This window comes from Schistocerca piceifrons, chromosome X, assembly GCF_021461385.2.
Source record: "Schistocerca piceifrons isolate TAMUIC-IGC-003096 chromosome X, iqSchPice1.1, whole genome shotgun sequence".
Lineage (NCBI taxonomy): Eukaryota > Metazoa > Arthropoda > Insecta > Orthoptera > Acrididae > Schistocerca > Schistocerca piceifrons.
In genome coordinates, this window is record NC_060149.1 from 590,352,891 (window position 1) to 590,373,770 (window position 20,880).

Below are 20,880 nucleotides of genomic sequence, written 5' to 3' on the forward strand. Positions count from 1 at the left end.
ATTAGCTGGACAGTAATAAAGCTGGAAATTGACAGCAACCCATCTAAAGGAATCATCAAAACTGTGGGAAACGTAATCGAGATGGCCATAGTCGATTTGGATACCAGCCCTTCCGAAAGCGAGTACAGTGCTTTAAACACTGTGGCAACTCGTTCGGTGTTTCGCTCGTGTTGGAGAGGGGATTTGTGTCAAACTATTCTGCAGCCGAACGAGTAACTTACACCAAAAAAAATAAAATAAACTGACATCATATAAGGGAAAAGGAATTAATTACTCTTCTTGCATATGAATTTCTTATTTATTTAGTGTATTTTGTCCTCAGCGATATTTGCAACACAGAAGAGCTGTTTGAGAACACCGGAAAACTGATTGCTTCTAAGATACTAAATTTTTAATTAATCGCAGAAGTACTGAGTCTTGCATCCGATATGAATTAGCTTTTCCTCCCGCGACAATCTGTTTTAACACAGCCGTGATACTTACGGAGCTTATTAAAATGAAACAAGAGTTACTCATCGAAACCGTTAATGTAGACATTTATAAATTTCTCATTGAATTCCTGTGAAAGAAGTAGCACTAATTATGGTCGATGAGAGAGGGAGAGAGAGAGAGAGAGAGAGAGAGAGAGAGAAAATCTGAGTTTGGCTGGGTTTATTTTGTTTACTTAGAATCTAGTTTGTTAACTAGAGAAGCAGACGCCTGTTGTCCACTGTACTTGTTCAGATTTTGCCGTTAATATGCAACAGAGATCCGTATTTTAATTTACTTGTTTTTATTTCCGGAAGACAAAATGAGGCCTTCAGTGGAAAGTTAGCTCTATAGCCGGCCGCTATGGACGAGCAGTTCTAGGCGCTTCAGTCCGGAATCGCGCTGCTACTACGGTTGCAGGTTCGAATCCTGCCTCGGGCATGGATGTGCGTGGTGTCCTTAGGCTTAAGTAGTTCTAAGTCTAGGGGACTGATGACCTCAGATGTTAAGTCCCATAGTGCTTAGAGGCATTTGAAACATTTAGCTCTATAATTTTGGACTGGTTGTTTCAGTGTACCCATGAGACAATTATAATAATTAAAACCCCGTAAAATACGCAATAAGCAGTCACAAAAACGTACATCGATAAATCCGTTTCGCAACCTACATCCACCTGAAACTGTTCACTGAGCTAAGCCTTGGTCTTCATCTAGAGTTCTGACCTGGCACACGTCCTTCCATTATCAAATTAGCTACTCGTCGATGCCTCAGCCTATCCCATCTTATAGTCAAGTTGTGCCATATAGCTATTTTCTCCCCGATTAGATGTAGTAGCTCTTCTTTAATTAGCCATCTAAACTTCAGTGTTATCCAGTAACGCCACATTTCAGAAGCTGCTATTCTCTTCTTGTCTGTGCCGCTGTTCGTCCATGTGTAACTCTCCGTTCAAGGCTACACTCCAGACATCTACTTTCATAAACGACTTCGTAACACTTTAATTTATGTTAGATGTTAACATATTACCCTTTTTCAGAACAGATTTTCTTGCCACTACGAGTCTGCATTTTATATCCTCGCTACTTTGCCCATCATCAGTTATTTTGCTACCCAAATAGCAAAACTGGCCAACTGCTTTCAGTGTCTCATTTTCTAATATAATTGCGTCAGCATCGTCTGATTTAATTCCACCACATTCAATTCCCCTTGTTTTGCTTTTGTTCACGTCCGTATTATAACCTCTTTTCAAGATACTATCTGTTGCGTTCAATTGTTATTCCCAGTCTTTTGCCATCTCTGACAGAATTACAACGTCAACGGTAAACCTCAAAAATTTTATTTTCTCTTCCATCTTTAAGTTCCCTTTCGAATTTTTCTTCGTTTTAATACTGGCGACACCTTGCAATCCGGTCTCATTCCATTCCCAGCTACTGCTTCCCATTCATGGCCAGAGGTGTCCGGAAAGGGGGCAGCTGGGGGGGGGGGCATCAGGGGAGGAAGAATAGGTAAGAGGAGTACTTACCCCCTCCTGGAATCTGGTGTACACACTTTTTAGTCATTTCAGAATTTTCATAAATTTCTAGAAATATTTGTATTTTATTCTACTAAACAGCACTTTTAGCAATGTGTCTTCAGTGTTTGGTATGTAACTTTGGTTTGCTTAGTTGACACGCTCTCGGCGAGAAATAATATCGTTTCTTATATTGCAATGCCTGTGTTGGTTTGATGCCGGCCATTGTGGCCGAGCGGTTGTAGGCGCTTCAGTCTGGAACCGCGCGACCGCTACGGTCGCAGGTTCGAATCCTGCCTCGGGCATGGATGTGTGTGGTGTCCTTAGGTTAGTTAGGTTTAAGTAGTTCTAAGTTCTTGGGGACTGATGACTTCAGATGTTAAGTACCATAGTGCTCAGCGCCCCCCTTTGGTTTGATGTACTCAGCAAGGTCTGAAGGTAAACGCACTGCTGCGATTGTCAGCTGTATGAAATAAAGGAATTTTATTCGAATTTGCAAATATGATGAAACTCCAGCAGCAGTAGTGATTGGTAACAATGAAAATTTGTGCCGGACAGGCACTTGACACGATCTCCTGCTATACGCGAGCGGTCGCCGTAACTACTTCCTGGTCTCCAGACAGATCCAAACCTTTTGAGATATCAGTTGTGCACCTCGAGTTTCACCATATTCACAAATGTAAATAAAATTCTTGTTTTTCATACAACCGATGATTGCAGCAGCGCCTGTTCCTTCAGACATGTATGCCTAAAAAAGGCCATGATTTTTATCATACATTTCTCACTGTATGAAATTCACAGTATCTGTGCGAGTATAAAATGCAGACGAAACGGTCACATTTGAAAGTTTGGGTCTGCCTGTGGAGTGTGCTCCGATAGACGAAGCAGTTAAGGCGACTGCTCGCATAAAACAGGAAATCCGGGTCCAGCACAAATTTTCATTCTCACCAATCAGTAGTGCAGCTGGAGTTTCACCATATTTGCAAAAGTGAATAAAATTCTTGAATGTCATTTCCCCTGGACTGAGACGGCGTTTCCGGACACGTCCTGCAGTCAAGGCGGATTTGTTTTGCACTTCCTGCTCGCACGGCTTAATTTATTTCTTGTGGTGGGTCGTGTTTGGCCTCTTACCTGCTGCGTCTACTCGCTGAGTTTGGAAGAGCCAAAGCTGGCCACCACCAATGTTTCGCCCGTGTCTGCCACGTCGAGGTTGGCCATTTCTTTTACTCTTTTTTCTTTCTTATGGAAGCAGTTTTTTGCTTATTTAAAATAAAATAATAGTTTCTTGATATGGAAATATAAATAAACTGTATGATAATTTAGAAGGAATAAAACAGAGGATAAGACAGACGTTAGAGCCACAACCTTGATGCTTTGGCGTGAATGCCTCAGTATTTCTCATCGAGCCATTGACACACAGTCACCATATTTGATTACAAAATGTTCAAATGTGTGTGAATTCCTAAGGGACCAAACTGCTGAGGTCATCGATCCCTAGACTTACACACTACTTAAACTAACTTATGCCAAGAACAATACAAACACTCATACCTGAGGGAGGATTCAAACTTCCGGCGGGAGGGGTCGCGCAATCCGTGATATGGTGCCTCTAACCGCGCGGCATACTGGGTTACGTCTTAGTGGTAGGATTGTTGCGTATAATACACTTACAACTAATATTTATGTACAGGTTTAGATTATCTTAGGTAACAATATGCTGGCACTGTCTAGAATACTACCTCATACTTGTGTACAATTTTAAAGTGATCTTTCGGTAACAGTAACCGATCATTATGAAGCCTGATGTATCTACATGCAATATTTCAGTTGCAAAAGTGTCTGTAGTTTGTAGTCAGTTAATATTTACGTGCTTGCTTGGCCTCTTTCTTCTTCCATCCTATGGGTTCTGTGGTTTTGCTACATATTGTCGTGCCCTCTGTATGACCTACTGCTTAGATATTCTTTGTAAATTGGTTTAGAGATTTCGTCTGCTATTTTCTTTAGATGCTTCCACTGATCAACGTTATTAATGGGCCTGTATATTTGGCATTCTGTGGTTATGTTGCGTATATGTGATGCGTCTCTGATGTTTCTGTAGTTCCCACAGAAAAGGACTGTGTGTTCTGAATTCCCTAATTCCCACATGGGCAATTTAGTGTCTGAGTTAGACTCACATGGTTTAAGTGAGATATGGCCCATGTCCAGTTAAGAAGTGCACCATGCCACAGCCAGGATCAGTTTCAGTCTCAACCGCTCTCAGACATTGGGGGAAAATGTATAGACTCTTCCTCCCTTGTCGCTGGCCTCCCATTCACCTTCCCAGGTCTCTGTTCACCAGAGTTTAAACTGATGCTTGTTGTTTACAGGTACACGGGTTATCAGACTTATCTGGTTCAGTATGGCCATCTTTATGCAATGCACTGCAGCTCACTATATGATAGTAATAACAATCAGGTATATTCCAATCACCACACACGGTGCTACCACTGATGTGGTGCTGAATGCCCCTGACACTGTAAGCAGGATACTCCTTCACCCTCGTCTAACAGCTGTTCTGTTTGTGACGAGAGTTAATTGTTGTGCCCACATGCTGGATGCAAAGCAAATTACTGATTCAAGGAAATTTGGAAATTTGTGATAAATTCTTATGGGACCAAACGGTCGAGGTCATCGGCCCCTAGGCTTACATACTAACTTAAACTAAGTTAAGCTAAGGACAACACCCACACCCATGCTCGAGGGAGGACTCGAACCCCCGACGGGAGGAGCCGCTTGGACCGTGACAAGGCGGCTCAGTCCACGCGGCTACCCAGCGCGGCACTCATTCAAGTAGTGCACAGTTCATGTAGCTGGTGAAGGTACTCTGTATTCCCCTGATTTTAACCTTACCAGTTTGTGTGGTTTTTCTGCTTAACCTGTAGTTTTTTTTATGTGTTCATGAAAATGTAATCTTTCATCACTGTATGCTCCCATATAGATGCAATGATTGCTCTGCGTCCTCAATTTTTACTGAAGGAACTCTTTTCAGTAGATCCTTCAGTAACGTGTATGTTATTTTGGTCTCTACTATCTTGAGTTAGTTCGTGGTGCACGTTTGTGTGATAGTGATTGTCTGCCAATCGCTTTCTTTTCCAGGTGGACTCTGTTGTTTGCAGGGACTGCTACTAGTAGGTCGTCTGCATATGCGACAACTTCATCTGTTCTACTATCCCCATCCAGTAGGTACAGGAGAGGTTCAATAGTCTCAGAAGATGGGTCCATAAATGGACATCTAAGGGCAACCCTAAGTAATGCCAACTTGGAATTCTACTAATGTCTTCTCACAATAGTCTAAGAGACTCGTAAACAGAGACTGTGGTCCTTCCAGTTGTCTTAACCTCACAAATATTGCAGGCAACCGGTAGTTGCCAAAAGCACCTGCAGTATCTATCATGATGGCGATGGCGAACGTGTGTTGTGTATTTTTGACAGTTTCTAGAGATTGATTAATTGCATCATCTATTGATTTTCCTTGTCTGAATCCGAACTAGTGTGAGCTGAGGCCCAGAAGAGCTCTCTGGGCCCATAATGGGCTGCACAGTAGCTCCTTGTGGACCTTAGCTTCTTCTGGGCCGTAGCCATTGTGTTCAAAAGGCAAATTAGCCTATATATCATTATCTGGCATGTGGTATTGTATTGTTATTTTCATATACACTATAAAGATATAAGTTGCTGTAAAACTAAATATAGTTACACAGAGAGACACTAGTCTATACTAAAAATCTAAAACTAAGTGGTGGAGTAGGAAACAGTCAGAATATGGTGTTGCTACACAAATCCGTTTCTTTGATGCAAGAATGAACAGACATTCTGTCAGTAGTACAAATGTAAACATGTGAAGTAAATGTTGAGTGGATCTAAATGATCTAAGTGATCTAAATGAACTGTTTCAGATTTTTGAAAAGTTTGCATAGATATACAACAAACTGAGTAAAATAACTAAGGAATCCTTTTCGTCATTGGCCTTTAAACATCCACTATTACGCAAGCCCTCCTCAACACTGTTCTCCATACCTTACGATCTTCAGATACATGCACCCATGTTGCCACTATATATTTCCTCATGTCATCTATTCACCCTCCACTATGTTGTGGCTGTGCCCTCTGGTGATGTTTTGTGGTCCCTGGCTGGGTGAGGAGAGGGTGGTATGATAGGTGAGTGGCCGGTTTCCACCCACTACAACACAAAATGCACACGTGGTCAAAATACACTGTATTACACGAACCAACTGAGTACTTAATTTCAATGATGTCCAATCTGTAGTTCTGTGGTTAACAGCAATCAAATGACATGTACTAATACTTGAATCTTGTCCGTGTCCATATCACAACTACAGTGAAGAGCCAAAGAAACTGGTATTGGCATGCCTATTCAAATACAGAGGTATGTAAACAGGCATAATACGGAGCTGCGGTCGGCAACGCCTATATAAAACAACAAGAGTTTGGCGCAGTTGTTAGATCAGTTACTGTTGCTACAATGCCAGGTTATCAAGATTTAAGTGAGTTTGAATGTGGTGTTATAGTAGGCGCACAAGCGATGGGACACAGCATCTCCGAAGAAGCGATGAAGTGGGGCTTCTCCCGTACGGCCATTTCACGAGTGTACCGTGAATATCAGGAATCTGGTAAAATATCAATTCTCCAACATAGCTGCAGCCAGAAAAAGATCCTGCAAGAACGGGACCAACGACGACTGAAGAGAATCATTCAACGTGACAGAAGTGCAACCCTTCCGCAAATCGCTGCAGATTTCAATGCTGAGCCATCAACAAGTGTCAGCGTGCGAACTATTCAACGGAACATCATCGATATGGGCTGTCGGAGCTAAAGGCCCACTCATGTATCCTTGATGACTGCATGACACAAAGCTTTACGCCTCGCCTGGACCCATCAACACTGTAATTGGACTGTTGATAACTGAAAACATATGGCCAGGTCGGACGAGTCTCTTTTCAAATTGTATCGAGCTGATGGACATGTACGGGTATGGAGACAACCTCGTGAATACATGTACCTTGCATGTCAGCAGGGGACTGTTCAAGCTGGTGGAGGCTCTGTAATGGTGTGGAGCCTGTGTATTTGAAGTGATATGGGACCCCTGATATGTCTAGATACGATTCTGACAGGTAACACGTGAGTAAGCATCCTGTCTGATTACCTGCATCCATTCATGTCCATTTTGCATTCCGACGAACTTGGGCAATTCCAGCAGGACAATGCGGCACCCTACACGTTCAGAATTGCTACACAGTGGCTCCAGGAACGCTCTTCTTAGTTTAAACACTTCCGCTGGCCACCAAACTCCCCACACATGAACGTTTTAAGCATATCAGGAATGCCTTGCAATGTGCTATCCGTAAGAGATATCCACCCCCTCGTACTCTTACGGATTTATGGACAGCCCTGTAGGATTCATGGTTTCAGTTCCTTTCAGTACTAGTTCAGACATTAGTCGAGTCCATGCCACGTCGTGTTGCAGCACTTCTGCATGCTCGCGGGGACCCTACACGATATTAGGCAGGTGTATCAGTGTCTTTGGCTCTTTAGTGTATATACAATGACTAACGTTCCCTCACAGCTAACTATGGTGCGCGGCACGACTATCACTGTGGAGGACTGGAGCACGGTGCGCCATATGGAGGTGCAATGCGAACTGAGTCCGATGCGACGTAGTGAGTTCGAGAGATTAGGCGATTGAGACAGCTCGGTCGGCGGCGGTGGTCTATATGCACGCTGCCCAGGGGACGTTATCGCCGTGTAGCCTGGATGAGTGTCTTGGTCTTCTCTTGTCCTAGACGCATTTAGTTCAGCGCCTCCTATATAATATTTCCTAGTGCCGACCGATGTACTGACGGAGGCGTACGCAAGCACATTCCTCCCCTCCCCCTTTCCCGTAACGCCGCACCGTTGTCGTGGTACTGGAGATGCGAACGACAACGGGGAGAGAGGGGAGGGGAAGGGGCAGGAGGTAGGAAGGTGGACGTAGAGATGAGCCGGGAGCCGTAACTGCAGGACGGCGTACTCTCTGCCGTACGCCGCCATCTGGCTTGCGAGAGCAGAGGAACGTCCTCCAGAAAACACTGCGCAGGATACACGTCCAGTGCTGAGGGCGTCTCCTGGGGCGATGATGGCGACGGCGATGGCGGGTCCAGGTCTGTCGGGTCGGAGAGCGGCGACGGCGGAGGCGAGGGCGCGACGCCCATTGGCTCGTCCTGGGGTGCCGTGGCGGCGGCTGTGAAGGCTGCATGGTCCCTTGGGGCCGTGAATCTGGAGGAAGAAAAGCAACAAAATCAAGGGACAAACGACAAATTAGAATTTGATTCCGGTAACGACACTGCATACCATCGGGACCTGCAATCAGATACATATTATACCGATGCGTTTCTGGATCTCGCCTCGCTCCCAGCGCTGACGTCGGCCAAAGACCCCGTAAAGAACAAGATCATGCGGTGCAAAGCGATACTTGCGGACCATCGGCGGCGCCGGATGCTGCGGTGTGTGGAGCAAGTGAAGCAGCGTCCACTGGCGGCGGCCATGCAGAGTTCTGCCGGTGATGGTCCGTCGAGTGTGTGGGGCGATAGCAGGCGAGAAGGAGTTGGAGCGCCTGTTCCCGTGTGTGGGAGTTGCGAAGCTTGGCCATCTGTTAGTTGAAAGCGCGCACGAAGACTAGGGGTGAAACGCAGCACTTGTTCGATGACGCATGCCGTTTCGTGCACAAAACTGTTCAAGTCTACTACTATGAGCCAACGAATTATCCTAAACGGTCCTGCAAAGTCTATGTGCACTCGTTGCCATGGCGATTCAGTCTTAGGCCAAGCTGCGGATGTCTGTGGAGGAGCTGATGGGTTGTCCGCGCATGTGCGACATTGTGACGTCATCTGTTCAATGTGAGGGTCGCAGCCCTGCCAAGTACAGAGCCGGCGCGCTGTTTAGTGCGAACAAGTCCCCAATGGCCTTGGTGAAGCAGTTGTAACACATCCTTTTGCAATACTGTGGGATGAGCACATGCGATTGTCCACTGTCAGATTGTACTAAGATCACACCTTGTTGTACTGAAAGGTTAAGCCGACGAGCAGAGTATCGGCGCACTACTGAGTTTTGAGTAGGTACTGTTCAGTGAGCGAGGCCAAGACGTGCGAATGTATTGCAACAAAATCTTCAGATCAGGGTCCGCTTCCGTGACCTGCGCAATTTTTCTGTAATTCAAGGGAAAGATTGGAGCATCTCAAAGTCCTGCGCATCGATATGGCAACAAGATGCGTAAGAGGAATCAAAATCAGAGTCGGGGCCGATCGGAAGGCGAGAAAGGGCGTCAGCATTGCTATAGGTCTGTACAGAATTTCGTACTGATTCTGGGATAGAAGCAAAGACCAACGTTTCAATTTTTAACCAGTACGTGTAGGAACCGACTTTGACGGATGAAACAAGGACTGCAAAGGCTTATGATCTGTCACTAAATAGAACGTACGACCAAACAGATAGTGATGGAATTTTGTCACATCATACACAAATGCGAGAGCTTCTTTTTCAGTTTGTGAATAATCGCACCGAGTTTGAATTAACAGCCTTGAGGCAAAAGCAATAGGTCTCTCTTGTGCACCAATTCTGTGCAAAAGCACAGCGCCGATTCCGTAAGAAGAAGCGTCTACTTGCAAAATCACTGGTTTGGCATGATCAAAATGTACTAAACATCTGTCACTGAGCAAGGCATTTTTCAGTTTCTGAAATGCGTCGTGACATTCTTTGGTTCACACGAAAGGCACATTTTTCCGACATAAGCAATGCAATGGAGCCGCGATCTGTGAAGCGTTCGGAGTGAAACGAATGCAGTATGTCAACTTCTGTAGCACAGAGTACAGTTCAGATACATTGCGAGGAATAGGCAGGTCACGGATTGCAAGCAAATGAGATTGGAGGGGGTGCATATCCTGACTGTTTATGACATGACCTAAGCACTGTAGTTCAGTTTGAAAAAAGTCACACTTTTCAAGATGGCACTTGGGTCCTGCTTCTGACAACACTCGAAAAAGAATACGCAAATTGGCAATGTTTTCCTCTGGCGTGCGACCTGAGACGACAATATCGTCAAGGTAGTTCGAACAGAACAGCACTCGAGCAGGCAGCTGTTCCAAGTAGCGTTGAAAAATGGCGGGTGTGGAGGCACTGCCGAAGGGCAAACGTAAATACCTGAACAGGCCTGAGTGTGTATTAACAACAAACACTTCCTGTGATTCTTCATCTAGTGGTATTTGCAAATAAGCATTACGGAAATCTATCTTAGAAAAGTAACGGCCTGCGCCAAGCCTGTCTGTAAGTTTCTCAGGGAGAGGCAATGGATAAGTGTCAATTATTGTCTGTGGATTGACTGTAGTTTCGAAGTCAACACGAATGCGAATATGACAAGAAGGCTTGGGTATCAAACCCAAAGGACTTGCCCACTGGCTAGCTTGTATTGTAGCAATCACACCATTGCCTTGAAATTCTTTTAATTCAGTAGCTATATTGCCTCGTAAAGCAATGGGAACGGGCCGAGCCCGGAAAAACGTAGGCTGCTCATTATCTTTCAGGGTAATGCGCACTACAAAATTATTAGCTTTCCCAATTCCATCAGCAAAGAGTTCAGGAAATTCCTTAAGCAAACTAGCTACATTGTCTTCTGGATTAAAAGCAGTCACTAAAAGTACATTGTCTGGGATTCTAAGACCAAACAACTCAAACGAACGTAAGCCAAAAATATTTTCACTATCTCTTGATTGCAACACAGTACATTTCACTGCCCTAGTGTGAGGTTTGTGGCAGGCAAACTACATTGTCCAAGTATCGGGATTTCCTGTCCGTTTCGTGAAGTGAGGTGCATGCTAGATTTTGACAGGCGTGGTGACCCTACCTGTTCGTATGTGGTGCGATTAAGCAAAGTTACAGAAGCACCGCCGGCCGGTGTGGCCGAGCGGTTCTAGGCGCTTCAGTCTGGAACCGCACGACCGCTACGCTCGCAGGTTCGAATCTTGCCTCGGGCATGGATGTGTGTGATGTCCTTAGGTTAGCTAGGTTTAAGTAGTTCTAAGTTCTAGAGGACTGATGACCTCAGATGTTAAGTCCCATAGCGCTCAGAGTCACAGAAGCACCTGTGTCCCATTGAAAGTCAACACGACGGCCAGCAATTTGTATTGTTACAAATAATTTGTTGGAAATGCGTCGCACTGCACTGGAGCGAGATGACGGCACAACCTTACTTGAATTATTGCTAGAACCTGTAATCGGTTTTGAAAACACTGCATTCACAGAACGTGCATGAGGCCTGCTGTTGCGAGAGCGGGCAGAATTGGTGTTCTGATGTTGTTGCCTGGGCATGGCCTTTCTTTTCACATGAGTAACATGCCACGTTGCGCGACGGGCAGTCTTGCCGCTTATGGCGAGCAAAACAGCGAGGGCAAGCCTAGATGACAGGCCTGGCGAATTGTTTACCAGGCTGTCTGCGCATCTTTGTGAGCGTTCGTTGTGGCGGCTGAGGGGGGCGGTCGCGGGCAAGAGGCGACAAATCGGGACCTGATCAAATTTATCGGCGGCTGTGGCACCGGATGGAATTGTTCTGATATTTTCCACACTTGATGGAGCGGAGGATCTGAATGCTTGAGAATCTGTTCTCTAATTATGTTATCAGAGACATTGTATGTGGTCACATCACGAATCATCATGTCAGTATAAAAGTTGCTAAAACTACACTTCAATTTACACTTTCTAGTGAGAGCCTGTAAGTCGGTATACCACTGACGGTACGCCTGTTCCGGCGAAAGAACTGAAATATGGCTGCCGCGACCTGAACTTGATGTTCATAATACTGGCTTAATGCACCTACTTCTCCATCATAGGAGAGTGCGTCGGGAGACGACGTAGGCAAGAGTTTTTGAATTAAGCGAAACACAAGTATTCCCGCGAAGGACAGGGTTGGGTTGGGTTGGGTTGTTGTGGTGGAGGAGACCAGACAGCGAGGTCATCGGTCTCTTCGGATTAGGGAAAGACGGGGAAGGAAATCGGCCGTGCCTTTTCAACAGAACCATCCCGGCATTTGTCTGGAGCGATTTAGGGAAATCACGGAAAACCTAAATCAGGATGGCCGGACGCGGGATTGAACCGTCGTCCTCCCGAATGCGAGTCCAGTGTGCTACGGACAGGAAATAATGAGATTTCACAATACCTTGAATTCGATGGACTTGACAGTGGGTCTGTAACTGGGTGACATACTCGAGCGCTTGTTGGATCGGTCGGTCGGTTGGTCTGTTGGGCAGCCGACGCAGCGTGTGTGGCAAGCAATTACTGTACAGTAGACAGCAATGTGGCAATTCGCTGGTTCTGAAACTGAAAAATCTGATTTAGTTCCAGTGTAGGAGCAGTCAGCGGCTGAGGCGGGATAGCCATTCTAATGCTAACAAATTACAGCAAAATATGAAAAGACAAATAGAAAAGGAATGTGCAAAGCCTCTGAAAAGAGAAATAGATTACTTCTGCAGCTCCTCTCCTGTAATACATGCAACAACAAGAACAAATGAGCAAATAGAATCACTGCAACGACAACTCCCCTGCAGAAACCTAGAACACATGAAAAGCAAACAAAACTTGTATAGCGGTAGAGCTACGTGAAATTCGTTTATGCTATAAATGTGCGATAAAATGCGAAATCAACGCATTTCAGCGAAATTTATTAAAATTTGCAGATTTCAGCGAAATTCATTAAAATTAGCATATTTCAGCGAAAACTATTAAAATCAAGATTTTTTCCGTAAGACAAAAACCGAATTTCGTTTCCTTGTTTTAGCGATTTTGCTCGACCGATTTTCACAAATGACGTCTGGATATCAGCTGTTCTAGTTACCGCAATGGCTGTTACTCTTCAATTATAAAGCAGAAGTAGACAATTTCACGCTCAGTCTAATTTCCTATTTCTCCTGAACTGCACAAAACGTCTCTCCGTCCACATTAACCGAAAATTTTTAAAAACACGACGTAACCTCACAATCTGATACGCTTCAACATCGGTTGTGTGTTTACATTAGGTTTGTTTGATATAGCCTACTTCAGTCGACTTCAGTAAGATTTGACCGTTACTTCTGAGCATGCGCGAGTTGGATTCTACTCCAACGCTTTGGCACCAGTGTTTGTTGGTCGCAGTGTGTGGATCCGGCCGTATGGTGTAAACACGTGTATGTAACGTTTTGCGAGTGTTGCGAAGTGATAATAGTGTGTTAAAAACGGGTCGGCATAAAGTCAGTTTGCAGGAGCGATGCAATGGCTATCCCAAAGAAGAAGGTTTTTATGTTCACGATAAAAATACTTTTATGTGTCGATTTTGTAATGAGAAGCTCAACTGGGAGAAGAACAATTTAGAAAAACACATTAATAGTGCAAGTCACCTGGGCAAAAAAAGCGTTTGCAGTGGTTGCAGGAACTTCATCAAAAAGGCAGGCTGCTATTGGCGAGATGTTAGACAGAGCCAAAAAAAGCTAAATTCAAATTTCAAAATGCTAAATTTTCGAAGTTTATTTGCTAATCTGACGTAGCTCTAAATATCAGACTCGTCGCCCCTTGATGTGGCTGTGGCCTCTGGTAATGTTCTGTGGTTCGTGGCTGGATGAGGAGAGGGTGGTATCATAGGTGGGTGGCCGGTTTCCTCTCACTACAACACAAAATGCGCACGTGGTTAAAATACACTTTATTACAGGAACCAATTGACTTCATAACTTCAAAGATGTCCAGTCTGAAGTTCTGTGGTTAACAGCAATCAAATGACACGTACTAATTCTTGAATCTTGTCTGTGTCCATATCACAATTATATACCATGACTAACGTTCCCTCATAGCTAGCTAAGGTATGAGACGACGACTATCACTGTGGAGGACTGAGTCTCGATGCGACGTACTGAGGTACTGAGGTTGAGAGATTGAGTGATTGAGGCAGCTCGGTCGGCAATGGTGACCTATATGCACACTGCCCAGGAGGCATTATCGGCGAGTAGCCTGGGGGCATGTCTTCGTCTTCTCTTATCGTAGGCGCGCTTAGTTCAGCGCCTGCTATACAGTGTTTCCTAGTGCCGACCAGTGTGCTGGCGAACGCGTACGCCAGTACACACTACATTGTTGTTTCACTCTTTTATTACGGTATCTCTGGCAATACAGCACAGAACTTTCTTGGCCCATGTGTATTATATACCGGGTGATCAAAAAGTCAGTATAAATTTGAAAACTTAATAAACCACGGAATAATGTAGATAGAGAGGTAAAAATTGACACACATGCTTGGAATGACATGGGGTTTTATTAGAACAAAAAAATTCATAAAATGCCCGACAGATGGCGCTGGACAGCAAAACGTCAGTGACTGTGCATGACAATCGTGTATAAAAGGAGCTGTAATGAGAGAGAGAATCAGATGCGCCAGCAGTCGCAGCATGTTGACGTTACCTGAAAACGCGCTTTTATTGAAGCTGTGTTATCAGAATGGGGAATGTGCTAGTTCAGCGTTACGATCCTATCAACATAGGAAGGGGATTCGAACGGGTAAAGATCCGTTGACAAATGCAGCTGTGGCGAGAATGATTTCGAAGTTCGAAGCCACGGGTTGTTTAGACGATAGACCCCGTAGTGGCCGACCGAGCACAAGGCGTAATGCTACTGAGACAGTTCAGGAAGAAATGGAGACTGTAGCGGGTTCGTCTATGCGCGGGGAAATCAGCGCTCGTGCAGTCGCACGTCGCACCGGCACTCCATACACTAGTGTTTGGTTGGCACTTGGGCGTACGCCCCGATGCTATCCGTACAAAATCCATCGGCATCATGAACTGTTACCTGGTGATTTAGTGAAGCGGAGGGCATTTGCGGTGTGGGCGTTTCAAAAGATGGCGGAAGATGACAATTGGTTGAGTAACGTGTTGTGGACCGACGAAGCTCATTTCACGCTCCGAGGGTCTGTCAACCCCCACAACTGCAGAATTTGGGCTACCGAAAATCCTAGAACTGTCGTGGAAACTTCATTGCACGACGAGAAAGTCACGGTATGGGTTGGATTTACCCCATCTACCGTTATCGGGCCTTTTTTTCTTCGAGGAAATGCGTGATTCTAGTTTTGTAACTGCTGCCGTGACGAGTGAGAGGTACCCCGATATGTTACAGAATCGCATCATCCCCAGCCTGGCTGATAAACACCTGCTGGAGCGTACGATGTTTATGCAGGATGGCGCTCCACCCCATATTGCTAGACGCGTGAAAGATCTCTTGCGCGCGTCGTTTGGTGACGATCGTGTGCTCAGCCGCCACTTTCGTCATGCTTGGCCTCCCATGTCCCCCAGACCTCAGTCCGTGCGATTATTGGCTTTAGGGTTACCTAAAGTCGCAAGTGTATCGTGATCGACCGACATCTCTAGGGATGCTGAAAGACAACATCCGACGCCAATGCCTCACCATAACTCCGGAAGTGCTTTACAGTGCTGTTCACAACATTATTCCTCGACTACAGCTATTGTTGAGGAATGATGGTGGACATATTGAGCATTTCCTGTAAAGAACATCATCTTTGTTTTGTCTTACTTTGTTATGCTAATCATTGCTATTCTGATCAGATGCGCCATCTGTCGGACATTTTTTGAACTTTTTTTTTTCTTTTTTGTTCTAATAAAACCCCATGTCATTCCAAGCATGTGTGTCAATCTGTGCCTCTCTATCTACATTATTCCGTGATTTATTCAGTTTTCAAATTTATATTGACTTTTTGATCACCCCGTATTTTGTGCTCCCTGAATAATATTTGAAACACTGTTCAAGAAACTGTACACTTGTCCTGTAGTACGTAACATCCACCTTTTTACTGCAGGGAAGATTACGCCTAACTCTCATGGCTAGGATGTGATGTGCTGTGAACCATATACGGCATTGGCTGAAAAAACAGAAAGACTGGTTTATGATTTCTGTGTACCACAGCTGAAAATATCAAGAAAAGCATGCCGCACCTACCTCCATTTTATTTTCATTAGTCATAATTAATGTTTTCCACTTAAGTTTCCTCCTTGATCCATTTGTTTGTTTCCAGTACATCCTAGTAAAACCCATTTCGCAACTCACTGACCAAACCTCTCTTATTGATTGGTTTTCACATTACATGTCTATGGCTCACTGCTGTAAATCAAAACTGGTAAGTACTGATAGAGTGAGTTTACAATCAGCTTGCATTAAATGCCTTGAAGAAAGATTACAGTTTAACATGTTATTGTTGATGAAGTCCTTAGAGCATTAGTACTAGCTCGGATTCAGGTGGACATGGGCCATGTTATTTAAGTGCCTTAAGTGCTCTACAGAAATCACACAAAATCTAGTCTTATAGGGCTCCCAAATTCAAGTCTCGTATCTTACCACTGCACCACCTATCTTAGTTTAACAGTCTTGACTTACAGAAAGCTATTTACAATTACGATGTAGTTCCAGAGTACTGATTATGCTTATGGCAGTTATAAATGACAGACGTATGGCAGGAACATAGACAATAAACTGAAGGGGTAAAATGTAAGTGAAACAGAAGATACTAAATATTACACAATAATTCAAGTCATTCTTATAACAAAGAACCAAATACTTCTGTTTTCAGATTGCAGACCTACAGACATCAGTAAAGGAGAAAAATGTGTCTGGGATTGTGCTGTACGATGTGTGTGCTCGGTATGTCAGCCACTTTTCTTTTCTGCATTCATATATGTTAAAATCTGTTTTATAATTAGATTATGTGTATCATAATTCCAAAAATCATTCTTACTTATTTATTTACTCTTATTCATTTATTTCTTATCCATTCATTTAAAGATAAAATGAAATAGTATTTTATCCACTAGACAAGAAAATACTTGTACTTCTCATTCTTCACAGTTAATAAAGAGCCTCAATGCAGCATATATTGGGTTGATTTCTGGGCATGATATATTTTGTGCTCCCTCAGTAATATTTGAAACACTGTTCACAAAACTCTACACTTGTCATGTAGAACGTAACATCTACCGTTTCACTGCAGGGAAGATTGCACCTAACTCGCATGAATATCATGTGATGCACTGTGAACCGTATATGACATAAACTGAGAACACAGAAAGACTGGTTTATGATTTCTGTGTGCCACAACTGGAAATATCAAGAAAACGACAGGCATTATCATATGTTCTTGTACTTTCATAATTAGTATATACTGAAAGTGCATAAATAGTGTGTGAAGCTGCTAACAGACAATGAGGCACTAGATGTCCGTGTGGTACGCTCCACCATGCGCCGTATGGTGGCTTCTGGTGTGCGTATGTTGATGTAGAAGACAATTTTCCATTCCACGTGGTGAGAATTGTCTTACAGTAGTTTCTAGAGCATTGTTATGAATTACACTTGACATCAAGGTTCCTAAATTTGACAAATGTGAATGGTGTTACACGGACCTAGGGTAGAATTGGTTGTTGGCTTAGATCTCACTAACCACATTATTTTAATCTACAGCAATTGTCTTATGTATTCATGGATATCCGGCACTATTAACCTCCGGTTAAATACCTAGGACTAATAGAATCCATACGACATCTAAATTCAACTCATTTGTGTGTCATAGCTAATTACATGACTCAATTGGTAGATAAAATATTGTCGCAGTAGAAGCCGAGTATCGGAGTCACCGTAATGCCGGCACGGTAGCTCATCGTGCTCGGGCAGAGGGTTAGCTACCCTCTGTAAAAAAATAAAAAAAAAAAAATAAAAAAAAAATTAAAATAAAAAAAAACTGAGTGAACGGATCAACAAAAAAACCTGAACGGGTGTCCTCGGACGTCCGCCACGAACAAATTCAACAAACAATATAGAGCTTTGAGATCTAAAATATAGTGTAGTGATTATGATACTAGATTGTTGCACGGAGGGTCGTGAGTTCATAACTCTCCTAAACTTAAAAATTTTAATTTATATATTCCGTTCGAGTACATTCTACAAGTATCTACAAATGGCAAGAATCATTGTACTGGAATGTTCTGTAGCTGTATGTATACCATATGTGTTCTGGCCGGAAGCAGTTCGCTCCGCACTCTTGTATGTGCAAGTGCTGAATAAAACTTCGTTAAGTAAAGTTAGTGTTCGTCATTCATCTGATTACACCTTCTTCTACGTGACATTATTCTGGTGGAGGCGCTGGGTATTGGAACTTGTGATAGCGCACATTATCGACGACACAGTGGCTCCCATCAAGCCACGACAGAGCCACCGTTTACTTGGCGAGAAACCCGAGTTCGAGCCATATTCAACTATCGGAGACAGGAGAAGAAGAGGGGAGGGCGTCACGATGACAGCAACTGTGTGCCACCACATGAGACATCCTTCCGGGTTTTCTGGTGACGATTGCCAAGATCCAAACAACTGGCTGAAGGTATATGGGCATATAGCCAAATTTAACAAATGGGATGACACCGCGTGTTTGGCTAACGTATTTTTCCCCTTGGAGGGCACTGCCAAGCAATGGTATGAGAACAACGAGGAGAAGTTCGCAAACTGGGAAGTATTCCAGGCAGAACTGCGCAAGTATTTCGGCGACACACAACGACAGAAGTGCAAGGCTGAAGATAAATTAAAGTGCAGGGCACAGCGTCCATGAGAAACTACAGCATCCTACATTCAAGACGTCTTGGAACTGTGTAAAATAGTGGATCCTAGAATGAAGAAGGAAGACAAGGTTGCACATCTAATGAAGGGTGTTGCTAAGCACATGTATCAAGCCCTACTCCTGAAGGAAGTTTCGACAGTAGACGACTTCATAAAATGCATCAAAAAAGAATTACACGCAAGAAGTCTGAACGGCTTCCAAATGTCGTATCGATGTCTGTGATGGAGGAAGCAACTGATTTCACAAGTGTTCTTCGTCAGATAGTGAGAGAGGAAGTTCAGAAGGCACTTGGATTGCACGGCGAGCAAAAAACCGAGACGCTTCAAGAGGTCATAAGAGAGGAAGTGGAACAGACATTGAACCCAGTCTCTCGTCCTTCATTTCCCTTTAAAACGGTGAAAAAGTCGAGACCCAGGCGAAGTTACGTTCCTGCAGTGCCGCATGAGGAACCTGTTTGGGTACCAAGGAAGACTGACGTCTGGAGGACCCAGGATAACCAAGCAGTGTGTTTCCACTGCGGACGACCAGGACATGTGGTGCACTACTGTCAAGAAAGGCGGCAGATATTTGATGACGCCCGCGTCAGAAGACAGCAGACCAATCTTACCCGGCTCCAACTTCGGGACGACGAAGACGAACAAGAAGATGTGGGTGCAGGTCGACGTAGGTCACCATCGCCGCAAGCTAGCCACTGGAGAGGACGCTCTCCAACACGCCGATCAAGGTCTCCATTACCATTTAGAAGCTCCAGCCGATCACCTAGCCGCTGCAACCTGGAAAACTAAAGGGCGCGACCTTCCTTGGAGGTGAGGCCACTGAAGAGAAAAATCCTGCGCAGTGGATCACTACAAAAATGATAGGAAACTACGTCGAAACCCTCATGGGTGGCCGACCAGCCCAAGCTCTTGTGGACTCTGGAGCATCATATTCAGTCATTTCGGAGAATTACTCACCAGTTGCAGAAAACCGTATTCTTCGACAACAAAACATCTCTGCTGAAGGTGGCTAATGAGAAATATGTAAAACATACAGGAAGATTTGTCATTCGTGTGGGTATAAGTGGCCATACACAGCCCTTAGAATTCATCGTCTTACAAGAGTGTAGTCATGCCGTCATTCTCGGATGGGACTTTTTGAAAGCTTCTCAGGCAGTTATAGATTGTGGTCGCTCGAAGATTATGCTAGACGAGATCCTGTGGACAGGAAGATGGTCATCCGAGCGTGTGGAGACTATGTGTGCTGGATGAAGTGATCATTCCTGCAGGCAGCGCTAGAAAGCTGTGTCATGCCATGCATCAACCCATGGATCTTGTAATGGAATGTAAGAGAAGCATACCACTGAAGAATAACTTGGTCATCCCAGCCTCTGCGTCTCGTTTAAGAACGGATTCGGTGAATTGTGCATAGTTAACAGTCGCCGAGAACCGCAGATCCTTCCAAGACGCATGTGCGTAGCAAACGCTGAGCCGTTAATTGCAGAACACCTGAGCGTCATAGAAACCTCCCATGCCGAGTGTGTGGGTGAAATTAGCGCTACCACTACGAGACAAGATCTTCTAGCTCCACTATCACCAGATCTCACTAAGGAACAACAGAAGAAGGTACTTGCCATTCTTCAAGAGTTCTCTGAATGCTTCAATCCACAGATGAAGAGCAAATTAGAGAAATCGACGGTGAAGCACCGGATTAGCACTGGAGACCATCAGCCAATAAACCAGAGAGCATACCATGTGTCAGCAAAGGAATGTCGAATAATTCGCGACGAGGTAGAGAAAATGATGAAGAATGACGTCATTCAGCCTTTGCAGAGCCCATGGTCGTCACCAGTGGTTCTCGACAGGAAGAAGGATGGCAGCTGGCGCTTTTGTGTTGATTACAAGAAGCTTAATAAGATAACTAAAAAGACGTTTACCCTCTTCCACGAATTGACGACACACTACATTGTCTGAAAGGGGCGAAGTTTTTCTCAACCATGGACATGTACTCGAGATACTGGCAGTTCGAAGTAGATGAGGCTGATCGTGAGAAAACTGCATTCATCACCCCTGAGGGCCTGTATGAGTTTAAGGTAATGCCGTTTGGTTTGTGTAATGCACCAGCAACTTTCGAACGAATGATGGATAATCTTCTAAGGCACCTGAAGTGGACGATGTGTCTTTGTTATTTAGATGACATTATAGTCTTCTCAGAGACATTTTACGAA

The 20,880-nt window shown here is 44.4% G+C and overlaps 1 protein-coding gene across 1 annotated transcript in view; it reads left to right on the plus strand.

The window, feature by feature from the left end:
• The window catches only part of LOC124721143 (patched domain-containing protein 3-like), a 631,834-nt gene that overhangs the window by 338,694 nt on the left and 272,260 nt on the right, over positions 1-20,880 (plus strand). Inside the window, exon 3 of the mRNA XM_047245962.1 lies at positions 16,647-16,717. Within this exon, the coding sequence (XP_047101918.1) occupies positions 16,647-16,717 (71 nt within the window). The remainder of the gene's footprint in view (positions 1-16,646; positions 16,718-20,880) is intronic.